Source organism: Chelmon rostratus, chromosome 12 (genome assembly GCF_017976325.1).
Source record: "Chelmon rostratus isolate fCheRos1 chromosome 12, fCheRos1.pri, whole genome shotgun sequence".
In the NCBI taxonomy this organism is placed as follows: domain Eukaryota; kingdom Metazoa; phylum Chordata; class Actinopteri; order Chaetodontiformes; family Chaetodontidae; genus Chelmon; species Chelmon rostratus.
This window is the reverse complement of record NC_055669.1, coordinates 9,044,058-9,063,409: the sequence shown is the minus strand read 5'-3', so window position 1 is coordinate 9,063,409 and position 19,352 is coordinate 9,044,058. Positions and strand designations below refer to the sequence as shown.

The 19,352-nt window shown below is 42.2% G+C and overlaps 3 protein-coding genes across 3 annotated transcripts; 1 reads left to right on the top strand and 2 right to left on the bottom strand.

Annotated features, from left to right (window-relative positions):
* Window positions 1–211: 211 nt before the first annotated feature.
* On the bottom strand, window positions 212–5,310 carry zgc:110269 (probable flap endonuclease 1 homolog). The gene is made up of 11 exons (XM_041949550.1): window positions 5,040–5,310; window positions 4,381–4,447; window positions 3,751–3,853; window positions 3,425–3,479; window positions 3,214–3,275; window positions 2,964–3,100; window positions 2,018–2,078; window positions 1,767–1,898; window positions 1,520–1,665; window positions 1,283–1,427; window positions 212–1,065 (listed from the first exon to the last, which is right to left on the bottom strand). The coding sequence occupies exons 1-11, from the start codon at window positions 5,119–5,121 to the stop codon at window positions 1,003–1,005; spliced, it is 1,053 nt and encodes a 350-aa protein (XP_041805484.1). The 5' UTR covers window positions 5,122–5,310; the 3' UTR covers window positions 212–1,002.
* Window positions 5,311–5,384: 74 nt separating this feature from the next.
* LOC121615123 (mitochondrial fission factor homolog A-like) lies at window positions 5,385–11,931 on the bottom strand. The gene is made up of 7 exons (XM_041949314.1): window positions 11,797–11,931; window positions 10,813–11,034; window positions 10,455–10,633; window positions 8,840–8,931; window positions 8,509–8,679; window positions 7,771–7,846; window positions 5,385–7,249 (listed from the first exon to the last, which is right to left on the bottom strand). The coding sequence occupies exons 2-7, from the start codon at window positions 11,027–11,029 to the stop codon at window positions 7,118–7,120; spliced, it is 867 nt and encodes a 288-aa protein (XP_041805248.1). The 5' UTR covers window positions 11,030–11,034; window positions 11,797–11,931; the 3' UTR covers window positions 5,385–7,117.
* A 969-nt stretch (window positions 11,932–12,900) lies between these two features.
* stk25b (serine/threonine kinase 25b) lies at window positions 12,901–19,094 on the top strand. Its single transcript, XM_041949686.1, has 11 exons — window positions 12,901–13,313; window positions 14,055–14,285; window positions 14,459–14,515; window positions 14,651–14,759; window positions 16,109–16,266; window positions 16,445–16,630; window positions 17,021–17,166; window positions 17,305–17,410; window positions 17,492–17,563; window positions 18,535–18,671; window positions 18,773–19,094. Exons 1-11 carry the CDS (start codon window positions 13,284–13,286, stop codon window positions 18,810–18,812), a joined length of 1,272 nt encoding a protein of 423 aa, XP_041805620.1. The 5' UTR covers window positions 12,901–13,283; the 3' UTR covers window positions 18,813–19,094.
* Window positions 19,095–19,352: the final 258 nt, after the last annotated feature.

The following is a 19,352-nucleotide window of genomic DNA, read 5'->3' as shown; positions in this document are numbered from 1 at the left end:
TCTTCTACACGGAGAAAGTGAGAAACAGAGCGGCCTCACGAGCACAGGCGCCATCTGTTGGTTTGGAATAATGCCCCGCGTTTTTAATGACAAATGACTCTTACTTGGAAATATTTCAAAAAGATAACTGCAAAAACCCGCTTGTACGGTTTGCAGTGTTTGACCCAGCCACACTTAGCATCAGAAAATCACACAAACAAAGTAACTGACACATTATTTTAATTTTAAAAGGCCACCAGCATTACATATAAAATATATATACATATGTGTATAGTATAAGTATTTTCAAAAATAATATAACATGGATTGAAACATCTCACTTCCTCTTTTAGTGCATGTTTTAAAATTCAAGTCTTTAGTCTCTGCCTTGGCACCCTTTCTACAACAGGTGCTCATTGAATATCTAGTGATGAGACATCCCCTGTCTCCAGCTTTGGCTTGGGGGAAGGCCTCCCTGACAGTGATCGCTCTGTTCTCTTTCATTGCTGTCCACCGCCTGCTCGGCTTTTCTCGGTGGCACTGCAGGAAACTGCTGGATAGGCTGAAGAACAGCTCAGTGAATTGCATTGTCGCCGACGCTGCGGTTAACACAAGATCAGATTATTGTACTGTCAGTGGGGGTAGAGCTCCCATGCAGAGGCAAAGACTTGAAGTCAGTGTCGCGAAAGATGCCTGCTTCAGCTTCTTCTACATGCAGTCTTCCATCAACGCAAACCCATGATCCAACATATAAAGCTGCTGCCTCTGAAACTGTTCAAATCGGTTAACTATTAGGGTTAAAGAAAATAAAGTCAAAATGAATGGAGTACTACTTCAACACCGGAATGATGCATGATTGTTTGTCAAAACAAAATCATGGCAGAAAGCCAAGACCGGGATCCCTGATTTGTCTGTCCCTGCTTTTTCCATAATTTTTTGAGATATCTGGAAGAGCAGACAGGGTTTAAACAACTCCTTTCCAACTTTGATGGTGGAGGCAGCGAGCAGCAGATGGTGGTGGCCTTATTTTGACTTTGGCCTCTTTGTGTTGCTGCTTAATTCTGCAGATTCTGCAGCTTCCACAGACTAGAGGAAGAAAGAAAGAACAACCATTCAGACAAATCAACACACCAGTTTTGAAACTACGGAAACCAACTTTTTTTTTTTTCACTTCATAACTGATCCAAATATTTCAAAGGTAGATTAAACTGTTTTTAAGTGAATTTGATTATTACAGCTTTTCATCCAGTTTTTGCTCTGAATTAAAAAGTATTTTTGCAGGTCATTGTTGTGTTATACTCACCTGACGTCTCTTTCTGGTAACTCTAAAGAAGTCCTCCATGCGAGTCTGTCTGCTACGTCCTGCTGCCCTTTCCTTTTCCCTCTCCTCCCGCTTGCTTTCCCGCATCTGACGGAACTTCTCCATTCGATGACGGACCCTGTCCTCCCTAAAAACACGTCAGCAGTCATAAATGTCTTGAAAGAGACTGAGAAGCATGTGAAGTTAAAGATGAAGGAAAACACAGCCATGAGTACGTACTTAATGTGTTTGACATGGCAGAGGAACCCGACCAAGGCTTCTTCATCTGGCTCAGTCCAGGTGAGTTCAGGAGCTACGGTTTGTGGTGCTTCTAAGAATATCTTCCGTGCTTCTCGGTACTTCCAGAATTGTGGCACAGGATGGGTCTAAAGGGCAGCGCATGTAAGTGTCCTATTAGATCTTACACTTTTTTTGTAAAGCAACAAAGAGCAAGACAAACAAAGAGCACTGGTTGTCCATCTAGTACCTTTCTGTTGACATGCAAAACCACATTCTCAATAGTGCGGTGCTTCTGGATTAGTGTCAGAGCTCTCTTAGGACCCAAACCGGCGATCTTATCACAGTAGTCACAGCCCAACAAAATACACAGGTCAACAAACTGGTGGCAGAAAATCGCAAAAGAGGAAAAGTTTGAATATTTCTTTCTTTATACAGTATTTCCATAAAAAGGCTTTACAGTTTATGAAATTCGATGCTTTCTTCCTAAATCTCTGTTACCTCCTGGTGAGTAATCTGGAGTTTCTCTAACAGCTTGGGTAAACAATATTCAATGACGTCACTGTGAAGAAGAAGAAGAGTATAGATTAGCATGAGATCAGTTCAGACACTTCCCAGTCCCTCATTCGATTGAAGTGATGAATGGAAATAAAGTGAGATGGCTCGTTGTCGATCAATACATGATTATTAGCTGAGGCTACAAGTCCTGTTGTTGGAGATCTATCAGCCAGCCAGTGGCCTGTCAGCAGCAGCAAACAGACAGACACATTTTGTTAGAGTGCAACATGAAAAAACCATCTTTGGTGTATTTCCAGCGTTTGATCTCGATGGTATCTGAGAGAACAAGGTGGAACTCATTTGCATGTGCCACTGCCATTCAAAGTAATTTCCCTCATAACACTAATGGACTGTATGCATTTCATTGTAGTCCAACAGGTTACTGCCGTGACCTGCAAGATAAAATAAGAAGCACCTAGTTCATCTTCTTTTGAGAGCTGCTGTGGCTTAAAATACTTCTGTCAGCTCGGCCCAGTTTGCTGCTGTTCATCTTTGTCTGGCAAGCCACCAGCTGACTGGATGATGTCTGACTCACAGCCTAATGTGCTGCCAATGCATCAGTATCACTACAGATAAGCAACTTAAGACCACCTTATGTCACAAGCTCTAACGCTTATCGTTTTTACCAAAATACATCTGCACATGCTGTTTTCTCAGTAAGTTTATTATGTCAAGCAGGCCTCAAGTCTCTGATAGTAGATTTTGATATTACACTGACATGAGGGGATTTCGTGGCTACTCATATGTCAGGGGAAACACATTTTAGAACATGAAAACCTATGACACACTTTGAAAAATTGCCAGTGTGAATGTGAATCATTCTAAGAAATAAATGTAAGAAAACTCCAGTACAATCCTTTGAGCGACAGATGAATTGCACTGTTCTTGCCTGTCCCTCTTGGCATTCAGCTGGCGAATAACAATACTGGCTCCAAACGGCAGCGTGTCCATGTCCTCTGATGCCACGGCGTCTACAGTCCCCTCTCTCACTAGGCAGGCACAGAGTGCCTCTGCGTCCCCTGGAGCCTGATGCACAAGACAAGAGAAAGACAAGGAGGTAACAATGAAAATGCATCAAGTGAAGGGCCGAAGGAAAGGGACAGCCAGGGAAATGTGAACCTATGTTTGGCAGCTCGTACCTGGATGACAGGTACACCCAGAAGCTTCAGGAGATGGAGACATTCTTTGGTCTGGGATGATGCTGCATTGAGCACAAAAGAGTCAAGATTCACCTGAGACGACAACTTTCAAACAATATTCCCAGCATATGCTTCTCATGAATGGAATGAGTTGCATAAGTAATGACATTTCAAAACCTGTGCTTGTGGTTATCAGTGTGTGAAGATGTACCTGTGCCTGTGCGGTTGGGGGAGCTCCAACCAGCTGCTTCAGCTCTCTTCTTAAGCTGCAGGAAAAACAGGAGCTTCGATCAGCATGGGTGGCAGTCTCCTGTGGAGTGCACAGGTGTGTGCTGTCTCTACCATATCACTCTGGCCCATCCTTTTCACTTTCGCTTCCTCGTTTTAGATACTTTCCTAAGTCAACACATGTAAGAAGACCAGTTCTACTCCCATTATGAGCACAGGTCTCTGACCCGTGACTGTCCTACATGCAACAGGAGGAGATGTTTAGTCTCAAGTTGAGTCAAAAGATATGGACTCAAAGGTTTCACTTACAACAGGTGTCTTTTCCCCAGGAGGCTTTCCATCAAACACAAAGACTGGCCTTATGTCATGCTCTAGGAAGGTGAGCGTGCGGAAAAACACACCTGTCAGGGGGCTGCAGAGAAGAAATAAAGTTAATTTCACACAAATACACTGGCCAAAGAATAGAAACCCCTGTAACCCTTGTACATTGTTAAATATATTGCATTCGGTCTTCACAGCTGTAGTTTGTGGTGGATTGCTCTATTTTGTAAAGTGTTTCAACTTGTTTTGCTCCTATGCAAATGAGATTATAAAGATATTATAAAAGTTGTGCAATGGAATACAGTCAAATACGACAGCACCACAAAGTGCAGGCTTAAAGAGGGAAAATAAGTCAACATACAAACATCTAAGCAGTAGTTTCATTATATTAGACACAAATGCTATTTAAATAGTATACTATTTACTACTATTCAAATTAAAGGTATTGCTATAGGTATATAGGTATAGCTATTATAATGGCTGACTTGCATCTTACAGGCCTTTCCATTTTTGTGGACAATGGAATCAATACACATATGATTCGTTAATTGCAGAAAAGAGGAGTGCATTTCTAGTGTTGCTCCTCTTCAGCAAGACAGAGCAGGTGAAGGAGCTCACCTGAGAGAAGGCGTCGCTGCACGGAACTGGTTCACAACAATAGATGTATCCAGTGCGATTACTTTTCCTGTGGAGTGAGCGGAGCACAGCATCATTACAATCATATAACACAACTGAGTGTGCTCGTTACACGCTCGTCCATCACATCCACTCTCAGCCAAAGTTCAGATGTACAACATTAGCAACAAGTAAAAAAGTACTCAAGCACAGTCTGTTCTGTTTTCAGAGTTATAACTGAGATATTACTGATGAATGTAAACAGCTTTTTAATGTTAACTATAGTTACTGCATGTAAACTCTTCAAAGGTAACGCTAGCTGGCTATCAAGTGTAGCTAAATAACTAAATTGGCTTAATACAAAATAGCAACAAAATTAAAAACTCAAGTATGTTACTAGTGAGTACCTCAAAACTGAATCTTAATACACCGTAAATGTCGCTAGTTTCCGTCACTGTACTCCAGTAACGTTAGCTACGTTTCACTGTCTAAACTTACATTTTAAGATGTTTTCTTCGGCACTGCGAGTTAAAGTTGAAGTTAGCTAAGCTAGCTACCTGCGACTGTATGCTGACGTTATCGATTAGCTGTCGCCGTTTAACATGACAGAGGTTATCATACCTAATAAAACAAAGAGACTGGGACAGGATCAGGTATATTACCGGTGTAGTCACTGATATCCTTATAAGAAATCGCGCTGGGAGCTTCAGAGCGGATCAAATCTGCTAGTTTAGTGATTCCCATCGTCAGAAATGCCAGCTCCTCTGGTTTTCTGAATACTTCCGGTACAAGATGAGGAAAGACAGTTCAGGTTAGATTTGCTCCAGATTAGCTATCATTTGTGGTGGATCTCTGGTCGTATACGTGGATTTATAGACGTTATTTGATATCTCTCCACTCCTGTTCAACGATGCCCAGTTGACATCCCTGGAACATCTTCCTGGTTGCAAGCTAGCTAACAGGGCAGTAGGGGTCCCCATTGCACATAGACTGGGCTTTGGAAGAACTTCACATCCATCATTTATTACAGCAAAAATATTAACAAACAATGAATGTATTCATAAATTACAAAGAAAGTCAAATAACCTTAAACAGCTTTAAGTCCTAGGTACAGCGCTGAACAGAAACAAATGGTCACTGCAACATTTTGTTGATGCCTTTGCATTATGTTTGATACACAAACCTCCATATGCTCATTTCATTATTGAAAAATAATGACATAAATATTTCATATACATAGCCATCTATTACACATGATCATACAGACAGTAGCTCTAAGATTTATATCACACTGCATGATGAATAAAACCACATAGTCCATGCTTTTAGTCTTGGAGGTAACAAAGTGGAAAAAACATGAGTGGTCAAATTCTCTGGGAAAAACAAGCTCAAACTGTATAAACAGCATTGGAAAACATGACCACTTCACAGATAATACCCTTAGTATTTTTGTTATGACTTCATCACGTTCATGACAGAATCCGTAGGCCAAAAAGGTTTAATAAAACAATGACAGTAAGGACAAACTACAGCAAGTCAGCAATAGGCTATTCAAGTCCTGTACACAAATGTTTTGGGTAATGCAGAACTCAAAAGATAGATGTTATGGCAACTCTAGATTTAGTCATCTCACTTTGACACTTGAAGAATGGTAGTGCTTGACAAAACTAATGAGTTTTCAAACAGCCAGGACAGGTCGCGTCAGAGGATTGGTCCTGTAACTATAAATCCAGCTCTGGGATGCGTTCCCAAAACATTTGCTGCTGAAGTAAATCCTTGTTTCCCCTCTACTCGTTCTTCTCCTGAAGCTAAAAAGTCTCATTTACAAATTCAGTTTACTCTTACAAAGATGGATGATGGTAAGCTGCACTGCAACATCTGTTGTCGCTGTGCAACGGATTTATGAAGCTTCAAAGTGCAATCAGTAATATTTACCCAGCTCTTTGCACAAAATAACATAAAAATAGGAGTTTGCAACAGTTCCAGATTAATGCCAGGCACTGCTTTACTTTAAACTAGTCGCCATATTCTATATTATCTGCACCACGTTTAGTTTCTCCTAAACTTCAGTGAACATCAGTGCAATATTTGAAAGGTCAAACTTCAAGCGCGAGAGTTGACGTTATGTTTGTTGGTCAGAAACGGATGCTGTAGCTAATTTGAATTTAGCAGGGTAACTAGTGTAAGTTGTTACTGTAGCAAACTTCAGCTCACCACATCAAAGCAGTTGCAGACATGTTGCAGACATCCAGCTGTTGTGTCATTGTGCTTTGTCTTGCTAGTCGTTTGCCAGTTTATACAGGAATGAAATACACATATGAACCTCTGAATGTGCGATATGCTAACTTTAGCTTTACTTCTGGTTCTGGCACTGTCGTATCCAACCAGCACCAGTCTGTAGTCAGGTGTGAAGGTGTGAAGGTGTAAATGCAAGCCAGTGTGAAATTTACTAATATCGGGTAGCTATAAAACACTGGTATATGACTGGTTTTGTAAACATTGCTTATGTTTAGCCTCATGTCTTATCTTGACAGCACTGAGCTTGAAATTTTGTAAGTGAAATCCTGATATAACTTGCTATAGAAACAGAGGATTGCAGAGGACATTTACCAGCGAGGTTTTGGTTCCTTGTGGATGCCTTTAGATGTAGTAAAGACTTGCATTGTATTGTAATGGTTGCACCTTTAACAAGGAATTGCTTTGGCTTCCAGTGTTTTGGGAGACTCAGTCTTGGCCCATCTTAGCGACGGAACCAGATCCAGGTGTTAATAAGCCAGAATGCCACAGTAGCAGAATACAGGATCACCTCTCGCTTGGAGCGTTCTTTGTTTTCTTCCTCCAGCAGCTGCAGACGCCGGTTTAACTTCACAATCTGAATGACCACATGAACACAAAAGACATGTTTTCCTACTTTAAAAAGGTGAGAACACTACTTGTGCTGGGCCTCGGCAAGATTTGTACAAGTCAGTGCATTAGAATTACCACGACCTGGTTTTCAGTTTCAGTATAAAGTGTGCAAGGCGATGTCAAAAGCAGAACTAAAGTGACCAACTCAAAATCAACAAGACATGAAGAACCTGGGGATCGCATTAATTTTATTTTCCTGGGATTATCTGGTTAGAAATGCATTTCTTTTTGTTTGTTTTTTGTCTTTTGTTTGTTTACAGCCGAGTATCTCAAAATGCCAACTGTAACTTATCACTGGCTGAGTGCTGCTCTGCCAGCATCCCCTTTATGCAGCCTGATATGGGTTACATAAGCTTGTTGTGTCAGCGTGTCTTCACTGTACCCTAACAGATATGGTTTGCAAACCTAAAAATAGGAGAAAATGCTCACAACAGGAAGAACAGTGAAGAATCAGTGACACAGGCAGTCAATTAGACATGTGATTACCTGTCGTCGCAGTGAGGAGGCATCCATTACGCCAGACTCATCGGGGTTTATATCCAGGGCCAGATCCAGGTGTGTCCTGTGGAGATCGACACACTCTATCTCAATTTATTAATGATGACAGTGACATACTTCGCAACATTAGTCTAGCTGAGAGACTGTGCATACGTACAGAAAGGGAACTTTTTCCAACATACATTTCCACTGAAGACAATATGGCAACAAGTGACGATTATATTGTATAATCTATTCCCTGCATTGGTCAGTCTGAAGCTGCCAACACAAATAAGATTGACAAATAAGAAAATAGCGCTTATGATACAAATGTGTGTCCCATTAGTGACCCTGGCTTAAGGTCTCTCCACAAACACTCTGTGTTTGCCTCCCACAGAGCAGAGGGGGAATGATGTGAGGTGGTGCCGTGAAACAACATTAATGGCATCATGTTAGATCCTTTAGATAGAAATGGCAACATCTCAAATTATTTATTATCCCAGCTCTATCTTCTTGTGCATTATTTTACTACCTTGTGCAATTCATCAAGATCTTTTCTACTCTTTTGACTTCTTGCTTCAGAAACTTCTACACTCCATAATTTCCTGCAACATGACAGTTCTTCACCTGAGGACCTCTCCTAAAAGGTTACAATGCTGCAAGAAGAGTTTATTTCTTTTCCAAAAAAAAAAAAGTCGGAAGTCCCTGAATTCCAGCAGAAATTCAGGGACCAAGCAGAGAGATCACCTGCGGTGGCTGTCGTCCAGCACCTCGAGGACTTGCTGGTATGCCCGGCGTGTTGTTGACTGGATGTAAGACAGGAAGCCCGCAGCTGTGAATAGGTTGATGTTTGCATCCTCAGGGGAACAGAGAGGGGGACACAAGCGGACTGGGGGGGCAGAAGGGGAAGGGGTTACACTGGCAGAGAGGTAAATGGGAAGAAACAATAAAGAAATAAGATATTTTTTTCAACAAAGCAAGGGCGAAATAAGAATAAGAAATAACAAACTGTGAATAGAGAGGCAGCCGCGGTAAAGCAGGGCTGTAACAGGTGTCTCATTTGTGGATATGTGCTTACCTTATGTCACCTCTGCCCATGTGACTGCTGTGGCGACCAGACATGTTCTCACTTGCACTACGTTCCCTTCGAGACCGAGCATGAAAGTGGGCCTATGAACATTAAGAGTTAAAGGTTAAAGGAAAAAAAATTATTATGTGTCTCCACTTCCTCCCATTGTAGTAGATTTATCACCAATACTGAGATGTTTTGGTTTCACTTTTTTTCTTAAACCTTATTTTTCTTTTATATAGTCACATTTTCTTTTTGTTTGTATAATATGTACATATATATATAGTCTACTTTTTATTTTGTATTTTGTTTTTTTTCAAATGTTCTCTATCTCTGCTGCTATTTTTCTTCCCTCTGCTACACATGCTGCTGTAATGCCCAAATTTCCACGGCTGGGGATAAATAAAGTTTTTATCTTATCTTTAAAAGAGGTGTCATGTCTTTATATATAGTCAGTGGTTAAAAACCACCTTTCAGGTAGTAGCTAGAACACCGACAACACATAACTGTTAAATTGATTACTGGTTGGAACAAATCACCACAGATTTTGGCCGCTTGTACTTGCTGTGTGACGGCTGCTTTTAACAGCAAAAGGTTAAGTGGAACTTTCCATATCTGAATTTTTCCTTGAGAGACTAAAGTTTTGATATGTGCTCGTTTTCATTCCGATCATATTTTAAGAATCAGAAATCACATGCAAGCCAAAGCAATCTCCATCAGCAGGCTACCCTACTACTACCCCTACTCCTACTGCTCTTTCTTTCTTGTTTCAAGCTTCAGCAGCATATCCAGTCTGATTGTCGGTGCACCAAGCACGTGTGTAACACTATCTCCTCTTGTAACCACAGTCCCAGGCTTCTGCTGCAAGTAGCTGCGTTCTTAGTTGATGTACCATGAAGACAAGAGGTCAAGAACTGAACGGTAACCACACTTTTTTTAGCATCAAGGGGAAGAGGAGGCACATAAACAACTGAACGAGAGGAGGTAAACGATGAACTATTCTGTCACAGACACACGTGTGGCAAAAATGAGAAAAAAATAAAACTTACACCTCAAATATTCATATTGGTTCTTGATTTCCATCTGATAACCTCCAAATAATCAGCTTTATACTCTAATGTAATGGCCTTACAGCACCTAATCTGATTAATACCTAAAAAATTATTGCATGTGCAATATTTTCATCAACAAACATAATGATTCATGGTGTAAAAGCATTATTGTGGATTAACATGAACACAAGTGGCATCTTTAATGACACTGTGTGTTTAACTGCAGGAAATTGCAATAAAGGTAAAATGTGTCACAACAAATATTTCATAGCATTATGGTGCAACAGAGACGCCCTGGCATACAAATCAGATTCTCTGGATGTAAGGGAACATGCTTGTTTGGTACACACACCAGCAAAATTCCCGTCATCATAATTTTTGTTTTTCAGTGAAAATGAAATGGAAAAATTACCATTCCCAATAAAATTGTGAGTCATATTGCAACCGCAATATCTGTCAAAATAATCGCAATGTGTTCAGCCCTAGAATCAAGTTCAGCGAAGTAAGGAGATTCAATTCATAGTAATGAGAAATAAAAGGGACATCAAATGAAAGCCTTGATTTGACCTTACCGCCTGGCTGGGATTGCTCTGTGAAGAGGCTGTTTGTTCAGTTTCAAGGGAGTCCAGTGGCTGTTCTGTAAGGGTGAGGACACGAGGTGGGGCCTTCATGCTCAGGAGGTCCACAGAAGGGATGGACTGAATCAGGTCTAAGTCTCGGGGACGAGAAAATAGAGGATCCCCATCATCACCTGTGGAGGAAGATAGTACGTAAATAAAAATCGCAAGTAATCGGAGGTAGAATCATGAAAAACGTAACCAGTGTGTTGACCTCTGTGCACCCGCTTCGATTTCAACTTTACATGCACATTTTGGTGGATGTGCGCAGTATTTTCTGCAACGCACCCGTTTACTTAAGCCCTCTCCTCACCTGCTACGACGATCCTCTCTGGCACCTGCATCAGAGTTGTGTGAATGGGCAGGGGTTGCTGAAGTGGCAGAGCTCCTGTTTGCTTGTCCGGGGCCACCTTGAGGGTCTCGGGGATTCGCATGCGCTGGCTGATCCCCTCTGTGTACTCCAACTCATAATGGATGCGGTTCATCTCAGCCACATCTGCAGAGGGGGAGGTGAAGGTTGGCCCACTCATCCAGCCTGTAGACACATCAGATGGAGGGAAATGGAAAAACACTTAAAGATACTCAACGGATAACAGGCAAGGCTAGTGTGCCAGCTAGAGTGTAGACATTTCAGGCCGTGGCACTATCACAGAGTGTCACCTGTGAAATAATCACATGAAAGCTTCTATCTGTGAGCCCTGGATGTTTGCCATCTCCCTCATGTGAATGACAGTGGCCTGCCTGCACTGCCATCCTGGTTTTCTGATCATGGTTGGAAGAGGCATCATTATGCCTAAATTATGCCTAATTTAAAATGTCAAATATGGTGAAATTAGTCCTTGCTAATTGGCTTAGAGGCTTAGAGCACTGCCCCAAACACGCTCCGTGGCTTGTGTGAAAGGGCATGTCCCGTAGACGAACCATATAAATAGAGGCCACAAGGGAGAGGGTAGGGGGTGTACCCACCAAAGCTAATACATAATATATTAGGAATAACATTTAACGTTGTATTGCACGAAATTACGTAACGTTGACATGAGGTGTAGCTGTTGTCGACACATGGCTTCAATGTCACTGAATGAAAATGCACATAAGACGCCATGTCTAGCATGTACGTTAGCTACCACCGAGCTAATGTTACAAGTATATCGGGTCTGACAACCATTAGCTAATGTTATCTTTATCACAACTCGTTAGCTAAGCAGTGCGGAGACAACCGCTGACTATCAGCGGTCACAGCCTGGCTAACCGCACATATCTGCAGCTTCGCGTGCCTTTAGCTTCTGTAACTACTTACCGTTGTAGTTTTGGCACCGGAGTTTAAAATGTCATGTGTCAAAATGTTGTCTGTTCTGTAATATTCGCATCAGGCGGGACGGACGACGAGTAAAACCGAAAGACACACCGCCTACAGCCAGTGTGCGTGCGTGTCGCCGTGGGTAAACTGCCCTGTGTGTCCGCTGGGGCGGAGCTTATGAGCTGCAGCGTCCGTCCGACCGAGCCGTAATAGCAGGTGGCACCCAGGTTACAAAACGAGCGCACACAATTATCACTCAGTTAAATTAGTCAGTTCACATCTAATGTTTATGCAATTTATCTAATGAATGCAATATAACACAAAACTATTAATTAGATTTGATTTTCAGATGGTGTAGAAGTGAACTGGATTTTTCCAGATGCAATCGGATTTGCCTGTAATCAGACTAAGGATGAATCTTGCCGAGAGATCACAATTTTTACTTTCTTGACATCCGAAATATTAGAAAATCATAGTCAAAATTACTTTTTCATCAGAAAGACTATTTCTACAAATGGCTGAAAAAAACCTTTCATATAAAGTGCTCCCTGTTTTATCGACTTGTATGGTCACCCTTTCACAGTTCAAACAATATGCATGCACATGGCTCACTAAGTTGAAGTTTGACCCTATTGCATTTTTGGGTGGCAACAACTGCAACTTCCAGTAGTTAATTCTGCTGCAGCAAGATGTACGCTGTTTTGGTACCTGATAAAACAGAGAGACATTGAGAGGTTCAAATTCATTGCAGCAGGCAGTTACTGGGCTAGTGAAAATGTCTGTACTTATTTCTGTCCTTGTGCTACTGCAACACCTGAATTTCTTATCTTATCTTAGCTTTGCCAATTAGTCTGCCTTAAATCGATTAAACACAAATGATAAGAAACACCGTGTAGATACAGTTTTTGTAATTTGATTTAATCAAACACATCGTTTTTCAGAGATATTCGCCACTTGTATTTCTGATGTATGTTCTGGTCGTGAATGTCTGTGGCAGCAGCTACGCTGAAGGGGTTTTCAGGTTCCTCAGTACAAAAGCTTAGCAGTGCTTCGAAATACAACTCCCACAATTCCGCACTCTACGAAACCAGTGCGCATGCGTGTTCCGCCTGGGCCATTATTTTGTCCTCTTCAAGCTTCAATTGAACAACAGGCTAAACGTTCCTTGAAATGAATTAAATATTAATTCACGGAAGGAGCTTTTTTTCCTTCTTGTTCCTTCTCGCCGACATAAATGGAGTCTCTCGGCCAATAGCTCGTTGTGTCGCCGGGCTCTTCAGTCCTCCGTTGGACACGGAGGCCGAAAACAGTGCGCGGAGTGACAGCCCCGTTAAAGCCAGCAGATTGGGTGTTTATCTAGGTGGCTAGCGACCTAGCTAGCTTCCTAGACAGCTAAGAGGGGCGGCAAAAACCCGAAAGGACCATTTGATAACTTCGGAGAGAGAGAGAGCTGTGGCTGTCCCTGTCCCGTCCAGCCTGCAGAGGGGATGGCACACCTTCGAGACATGCAAAACCAGGTACAGAAATGCTCTTTTCACCAACTGTCACCTCCCTTCTTCTTGTCCAATACTGGGCGAACCCCCATGACTGCCAGGCTTTCCATGAATAGGTGGGTGGGGGTCTTCACCAGCCACTACGTACAGGCACATAATTGCATTTATTTCTCATTTCCTGGCCATTGTCAGCATCAGGACATCGACAAGCTGACAAAAATATAATTAGTAACTCTAGATTTTGTTGAATTTTACAACAATATTTAAAGAGGCTCCAGTGTTTTAGGACTGTGGACGGTACATACTATAGATGCTAAAATACATATAATATAGTAAATGTACTGGCTTCTTTATGTGCCTCCTACTCACTAAAGTCATCACACATTTCCTGCTGTTATGGAGAGAGAAATCCACTGAACTTTCAAGTGCCAAACGTCTTGAATTACATCCTGGCACATGGTTCAATCTAGAGTCTGGGTGCTTATATGGGCTGGGACTCAGTAAATGGGTATTGACACAGATAAGAAAGGTTAATCATCCATCGTCTTTTTTTGTATTTGAGCGACACGTGAGAACATTGTTATGAAGGCCAACAGATAGATGTAACTCCTGCTGTCACATCTATTTAACCTTTATAGAAGAGCAATCGAATGTGAGGCAAGTTTGGATCTGTTCGAGTGCTTTGCAAGGGACACACACACTCTCAGTGCGGCCATCCCGACACACACGCTCAGTGCTTTAATGCTTTCTTTTGCACCGGACCAGAATACCCGGTTGGACCCGGAGGAGTACTTCACCAAGCAGGAGCGTATTGGGAAGGGTTCCTTCGGAGAGGTCTACAAAGGCATCAACAACCGCACCAAGGAGGTGGTGGCGATTAAAATAATAGATCTGGAGGAGGCAGAGGATGAGATCGAGGACATTCAGCAGGAGATCACAGTGCTGAGCCAGTGTGATAGCCCTTTTGTTACCAAGTATTATGGATCATACCTGAAGGTGAGACTGTGGCACAAATACTGAAGCAATACATGCACAGGTTATTGCCAGTTATCAACATGGAGATGCTTAGAGACACACACTCACACACAGTGTCATACAGGCAAACGCAAAGCAGTATTTTGAAATCTTAAAATTTAAACGTCTTTCATCGAGAATTTGTTTCCTCTCAGGGGACCAAGCTGTGGATTATCATGGAGTATTTAGGTGGAGGATCTGCTCTGGATCTGGTAAGAAGATTTATGTTTTTTATGGCTCACAAAGTTTGATACAAACCTTGCAAAGCGGCACTTTTTATTTTTCCCAACTTTCACAGTTTTCTAATTTATTCATTACACCCTCATCACCTCACTCCCCCTCCCTAGCTCCGTCCAGGACCTCTCGAAGAGACTTACATTGCTACTATACTGAGGGAAATACTGAAGGGGCTGGAGTATCTGCACTCTGAAAGGAAGATCCACAGAGATATCAAAGGTAATAAGGACTGTCTTCGTGCATTGAAGAAAAAAAACATCCCTCTTTGTCATTTAGCATTTTATAGATATCCGTTCTGTCCTGCCACAAAGCCACATATCATACTCATAACTCAGAGTCGGGCTGCAGCGGTGTGCTGTATTGAGTGGAGAGACTGCCCATTAAATGCCTTGATTCATGCTTCCTATCAGGAGGTAAATACTGCACCGAGCAAGACACTGAATGTTGAGCAGTGATGAGGGAGCTGCTGAGGAACATGTATCTCCAGTCTTAACCAGATGCTGCACATATTTAGTCCACACAGTTTCCCTCTGTTCTCTGTAGCTAGCTGTACCTAGATGACAAGTCAACAGAGATGATAATTAAGAAGATTGGGTTGATTATCTACATGCATTATCTCCATGCAGTGTGATTCTGTTCTGAACTGAAGGCACCGTTGCTTATCTCCTGACACTGAAGCTGTTTGTGTTCACCACGATGATGATGTTTGCATGCACAACATATTATGTTTTTTGCCTTTACTCTGAAAATTTAGATGTTTACATGGCTAATGAAAAGGAAACTTCCACTAATATTCTCATCTCGATACAGCCAGGCATTCTCTGATTAACATAATGCCATTAATGATGACAAGACTTCAATTTGTTCAACCACCTTCTTGAAAAGTTCGGTGTTGTGACACTCGTGCATATCCAAAAACCTGTTGAGATCCAAATCTTTCATAATGTTTAAAAGCAGGTGTGTGCTTCTCTCTCCGACCAGAAATGTGGACTTTTCTTATGTGCATGTGTCTTTACTCCAGCTTTGCAAACTGTTGGGCAATGCACAGAGCTGACCTTAAACAGGCACGAGGCTGTGTGGCGCAAACTGCATGTACTGAACGTGCTGGATAAAGAATGCTCCCAAAACCTGAATAATATCGGCATTTCCCACAAATCTGCATTTAGAATAAGGCCTATATTTTAGAATATCCAAACGCATCAAATTCAGAATATTGCCATATTCAGAATAATAGTGGAAAATGAGTGTGCATGTAAGCTCAGTCAGTGAAACTGGGGAAGAGGCTGGAAAGTTTATCCTTCTGTAATGCACAGTATAATAAATAATTATTGGTCTAAACCAGGTGCTACAACACTTCATTACTCAGTATTACCAAACCAAAACTCTGCTCATTCATGCTGGATGACATGTTTATTAATGCCTTGTTTTTAGCAGGGTTAGCTTGTATTACCTGTTCATGTAGGTTGACTCTCTCTCTCTCTCTCTCTCTCTCTCTCTCTCTCTCTCTCTCTCTCTCTCTCTCTCTCTCTCTCTCTCTCTCTCTCTCTCTCTCTCTCTCTCTTTCCTAGCTGCCAACGTGCTCTTGTCGGAGCAGGGCGACGTGAAGCTGGCAGATTTCGGGGTGGCAGGACAGCTGACAGATACCCAGATTAAGAGGAACACATTTGTTGGCACGCCTTTCTGGATGGCTCCAGAGGTTATCAAACAGTCCGCCTATGACTTCAAGGTGAGTCTGTAGACTGGGCAAGAGACGAGGCAAGTGTTACTGACAATGACACTACATACATTTTCAGCATGGGAGACTTTGATCACTTGGAACCGTATTTTTTTCGTTCCTTACATTGTTTCCTGTGTCTGTTTGTGAAGTTAACACAGCTTATTTACACATTTCACTTCCCCCTCAGGCTGATATTTGGTCCCTGGGAATCACTGCCATTGAGCTGGCTAAAGGGGAACCTCCCAACTCGGACCTACACCCCATGAGGGTCCTTTTCCTCATCCCGAAAAACACTCCACCCACACTTGAGGGACCTTACAGCAAGCCCTTCAAAGAGTTTGTGGAGGCTTGTCTAAATAAAGACCCTCGTTTTGTAAGTAATACACCTGCATCCATCTGCAGGCACTGCAGCAGAACTAAATGGGATCAGACATGCTTGCACTGGGCTAAATGAGATCAGAAATCTGGAAAGGAACTCCAGATTGGCTGTTCTGAGTGTAAGACTTCGGTCATTTATCCTACCAAATATTTTTGTGATTGGATTAGCATACCTTGTCATTAATAGGAATTATCATTTGTGCTGTGCTTTCTCAAATATTCGAACCCAATCCAAATCACATTCTTGTTAAATCAGAGCAATGTGATGTTGGACTTTTTATTTTATGACTAGACAACTGATCCCAGCTGTCTGGGAGTCCGGGACTCGCCGTCACTGAATGTTAATCTTTTTTGCTGCTTCTGTCTTTGTACAACGTCTGCACAGAGGCCAACAGCCAAAGAGCTCCTGAAGCACAAGTTCATCACACGTTACACCAAGAAGACAGCCTATCTGACAGAGCTGATTGACCGCTACCGCCGCTGGAAGTCAGAGGGGCATGGGGAGGAATCCAGCTCTGACGACTCAGATATGTGAGTCTCAAGAACGCACACTCACACACTCCAGCTGTAGTCTTTCCAAAGGATCTACACACACACACACAGTGTCGGGTCATGTTGATGCTGTCACGTTTTTCTCCCCTCTTATTTCTCTTTCTGTCCTTTCCTCAGGGATGCTGATGGCGATGTGGATACGTGTCCCATGTGGACCTTCCCCACAGTCAGACCCAATTCTATGAACAAGTTACAGAAGGGCTACACACACACAGACTCAGAGGTAAGATACACACAGCACACATATGCAGAGTCAAATGTTTTAGATTTTTTTTCCTAACACCTTTTTTCTGCCTCTTCCCAGTCAGGAGATTCGGTGAAAAGGCAACCCAAGTCACAATGCTTGTCTGCTTTGGTAACACCCATTTTCAGAGAGGTAGGCAACTGTTGGGGATTCTGCAACTTATTTGATATACAACTCATTGTTCTTTTAATTGTTTTAGATAAAGAAAACACCAAAACAGGATGCATAGGTTTTTCTCAATTTAATTAGAGTACAAACAAAAATGGCCATTTAACAAATGCAAAGGTGACCTCCCCTCTAAGTACAAGGGGAGACAGTTTCCACATTTCAGCCAAGAGCAGACCTTAATCTAGAATAGTTAACAGTAGTAACAGTTACTTCTTGACCGTTGAGCCCTGGTTAAAGTTAAACAAGGTTTATGTGTAAGTCCTCATTAGTGACTGTTTTTGCACGTAGCACTGGCCTCAGGTTTCTCTGAATAACTGACCCGGATCACCATCATCTGGTGGATTTAGAGGAAAAAAACAGATCAAAATAAACAGCCAGAAAACAAGAAGAGCTCTACAGTTCAAGAGGATTTCCCCCTTGTACATTAATTGCATAAATAACGTACTGCAAGTAATAGTGCAAGTCTGGGCTGCAGCAGTGCAGGGTTTTTTGTGCATGTGAAAGCAGTATTGGAAACTGATTTCATCGCATTTATTGAGCGGGTCGCTCAATAATTTGGCCTCAATTAGTCCCAGAGTCATTCTGATCTTCCATCAGGCAATTGATCTAGTTTGGCACAAGACTGTGCCAAACCATGTTGTTATAGTAGAAATGGACTCTGTCTCACCTCCTCCTTCATTGTTTTACCTACTGTCCCAGTAAGAAGGTATAAAAGTGAAGATGATGTCAGTACATGTATTATACATGTACTGTTGTTTTAAAGTAGTTTATATTAGTAAGAATAAAACAGAAAAGAGCAGGAAAGCATGCTGTTCTGTCAATAAATACAAGACCCAACAAAACCTGAGTAATCTCTGCTAATTATAATGCTAAAAATGATGAAATTAGGCTTTGAACGGTCATCTTGTGTCTTGCTGTTCGATTTCGAACACCAGTTGAAGGAGAAGCGGCGGGCGAGTGGCGGGGGCGTAGGAGCCATCGAGGAGCTGGAAAACGCCTTCAACTTGGCCGAGGAGTCGTGTCCTGGGATCTCCGACCGCCTCGTCACACACATGATGGAGAGAGTGTGCAGGTGATTCACCGACCTGTGTCACAGCTGTCCGCTGGGATGTCCATTATGCAGCAGAAAACATTCATTCATCTGAATTAATCGATTTCATGTCGTTCTTCCAGGTTTTCTTTAAATGGTAACACCACCCCGTCTACGCGGTGAAACCCCAGCTGGATGTAACTTAACTCTGCCCCCCTTTCTGTCTCCCAGACCCACCCAACGCCTCAGATAAGGACCACAGAAGACCCCCTCCCCCACCCCTTTACCCCTCGTATCTTTGCACCCTTCCCAGTTCTGTCCCCCAAGAGATCTTTTAATTAGTTATAATTAAATATTTTTACAGTTTTTCTTTAAGAGCGGAGAGTATTTAAGACAAAAAAGCCATGACATTTAGAGCGTTGTGTATACCTGTTAGACTGAGAAGAAAAAAAAAACTATAATAAAGTCTATGGAAAATGTCTCATTGTCTTTAGTGTTTGGTGTTTCTCAGATTCTCAGGCAGGAATGAGCATCGCTGGCACTAAGAGCTGTTTGGATAAGAAAGGAAAGGATGGCCTACAGGTGTACGGTTCCACAACAGGTTTATTGTGCTGTTTGTCATATCAGAATACTAGCTGGTTTAGCAGCCTCCTTTTTCTCTGCTTGATGCTCACATTCAGACATTTTATCTGTTCTGACATGCTACAGTAAGTTACAGCTCAG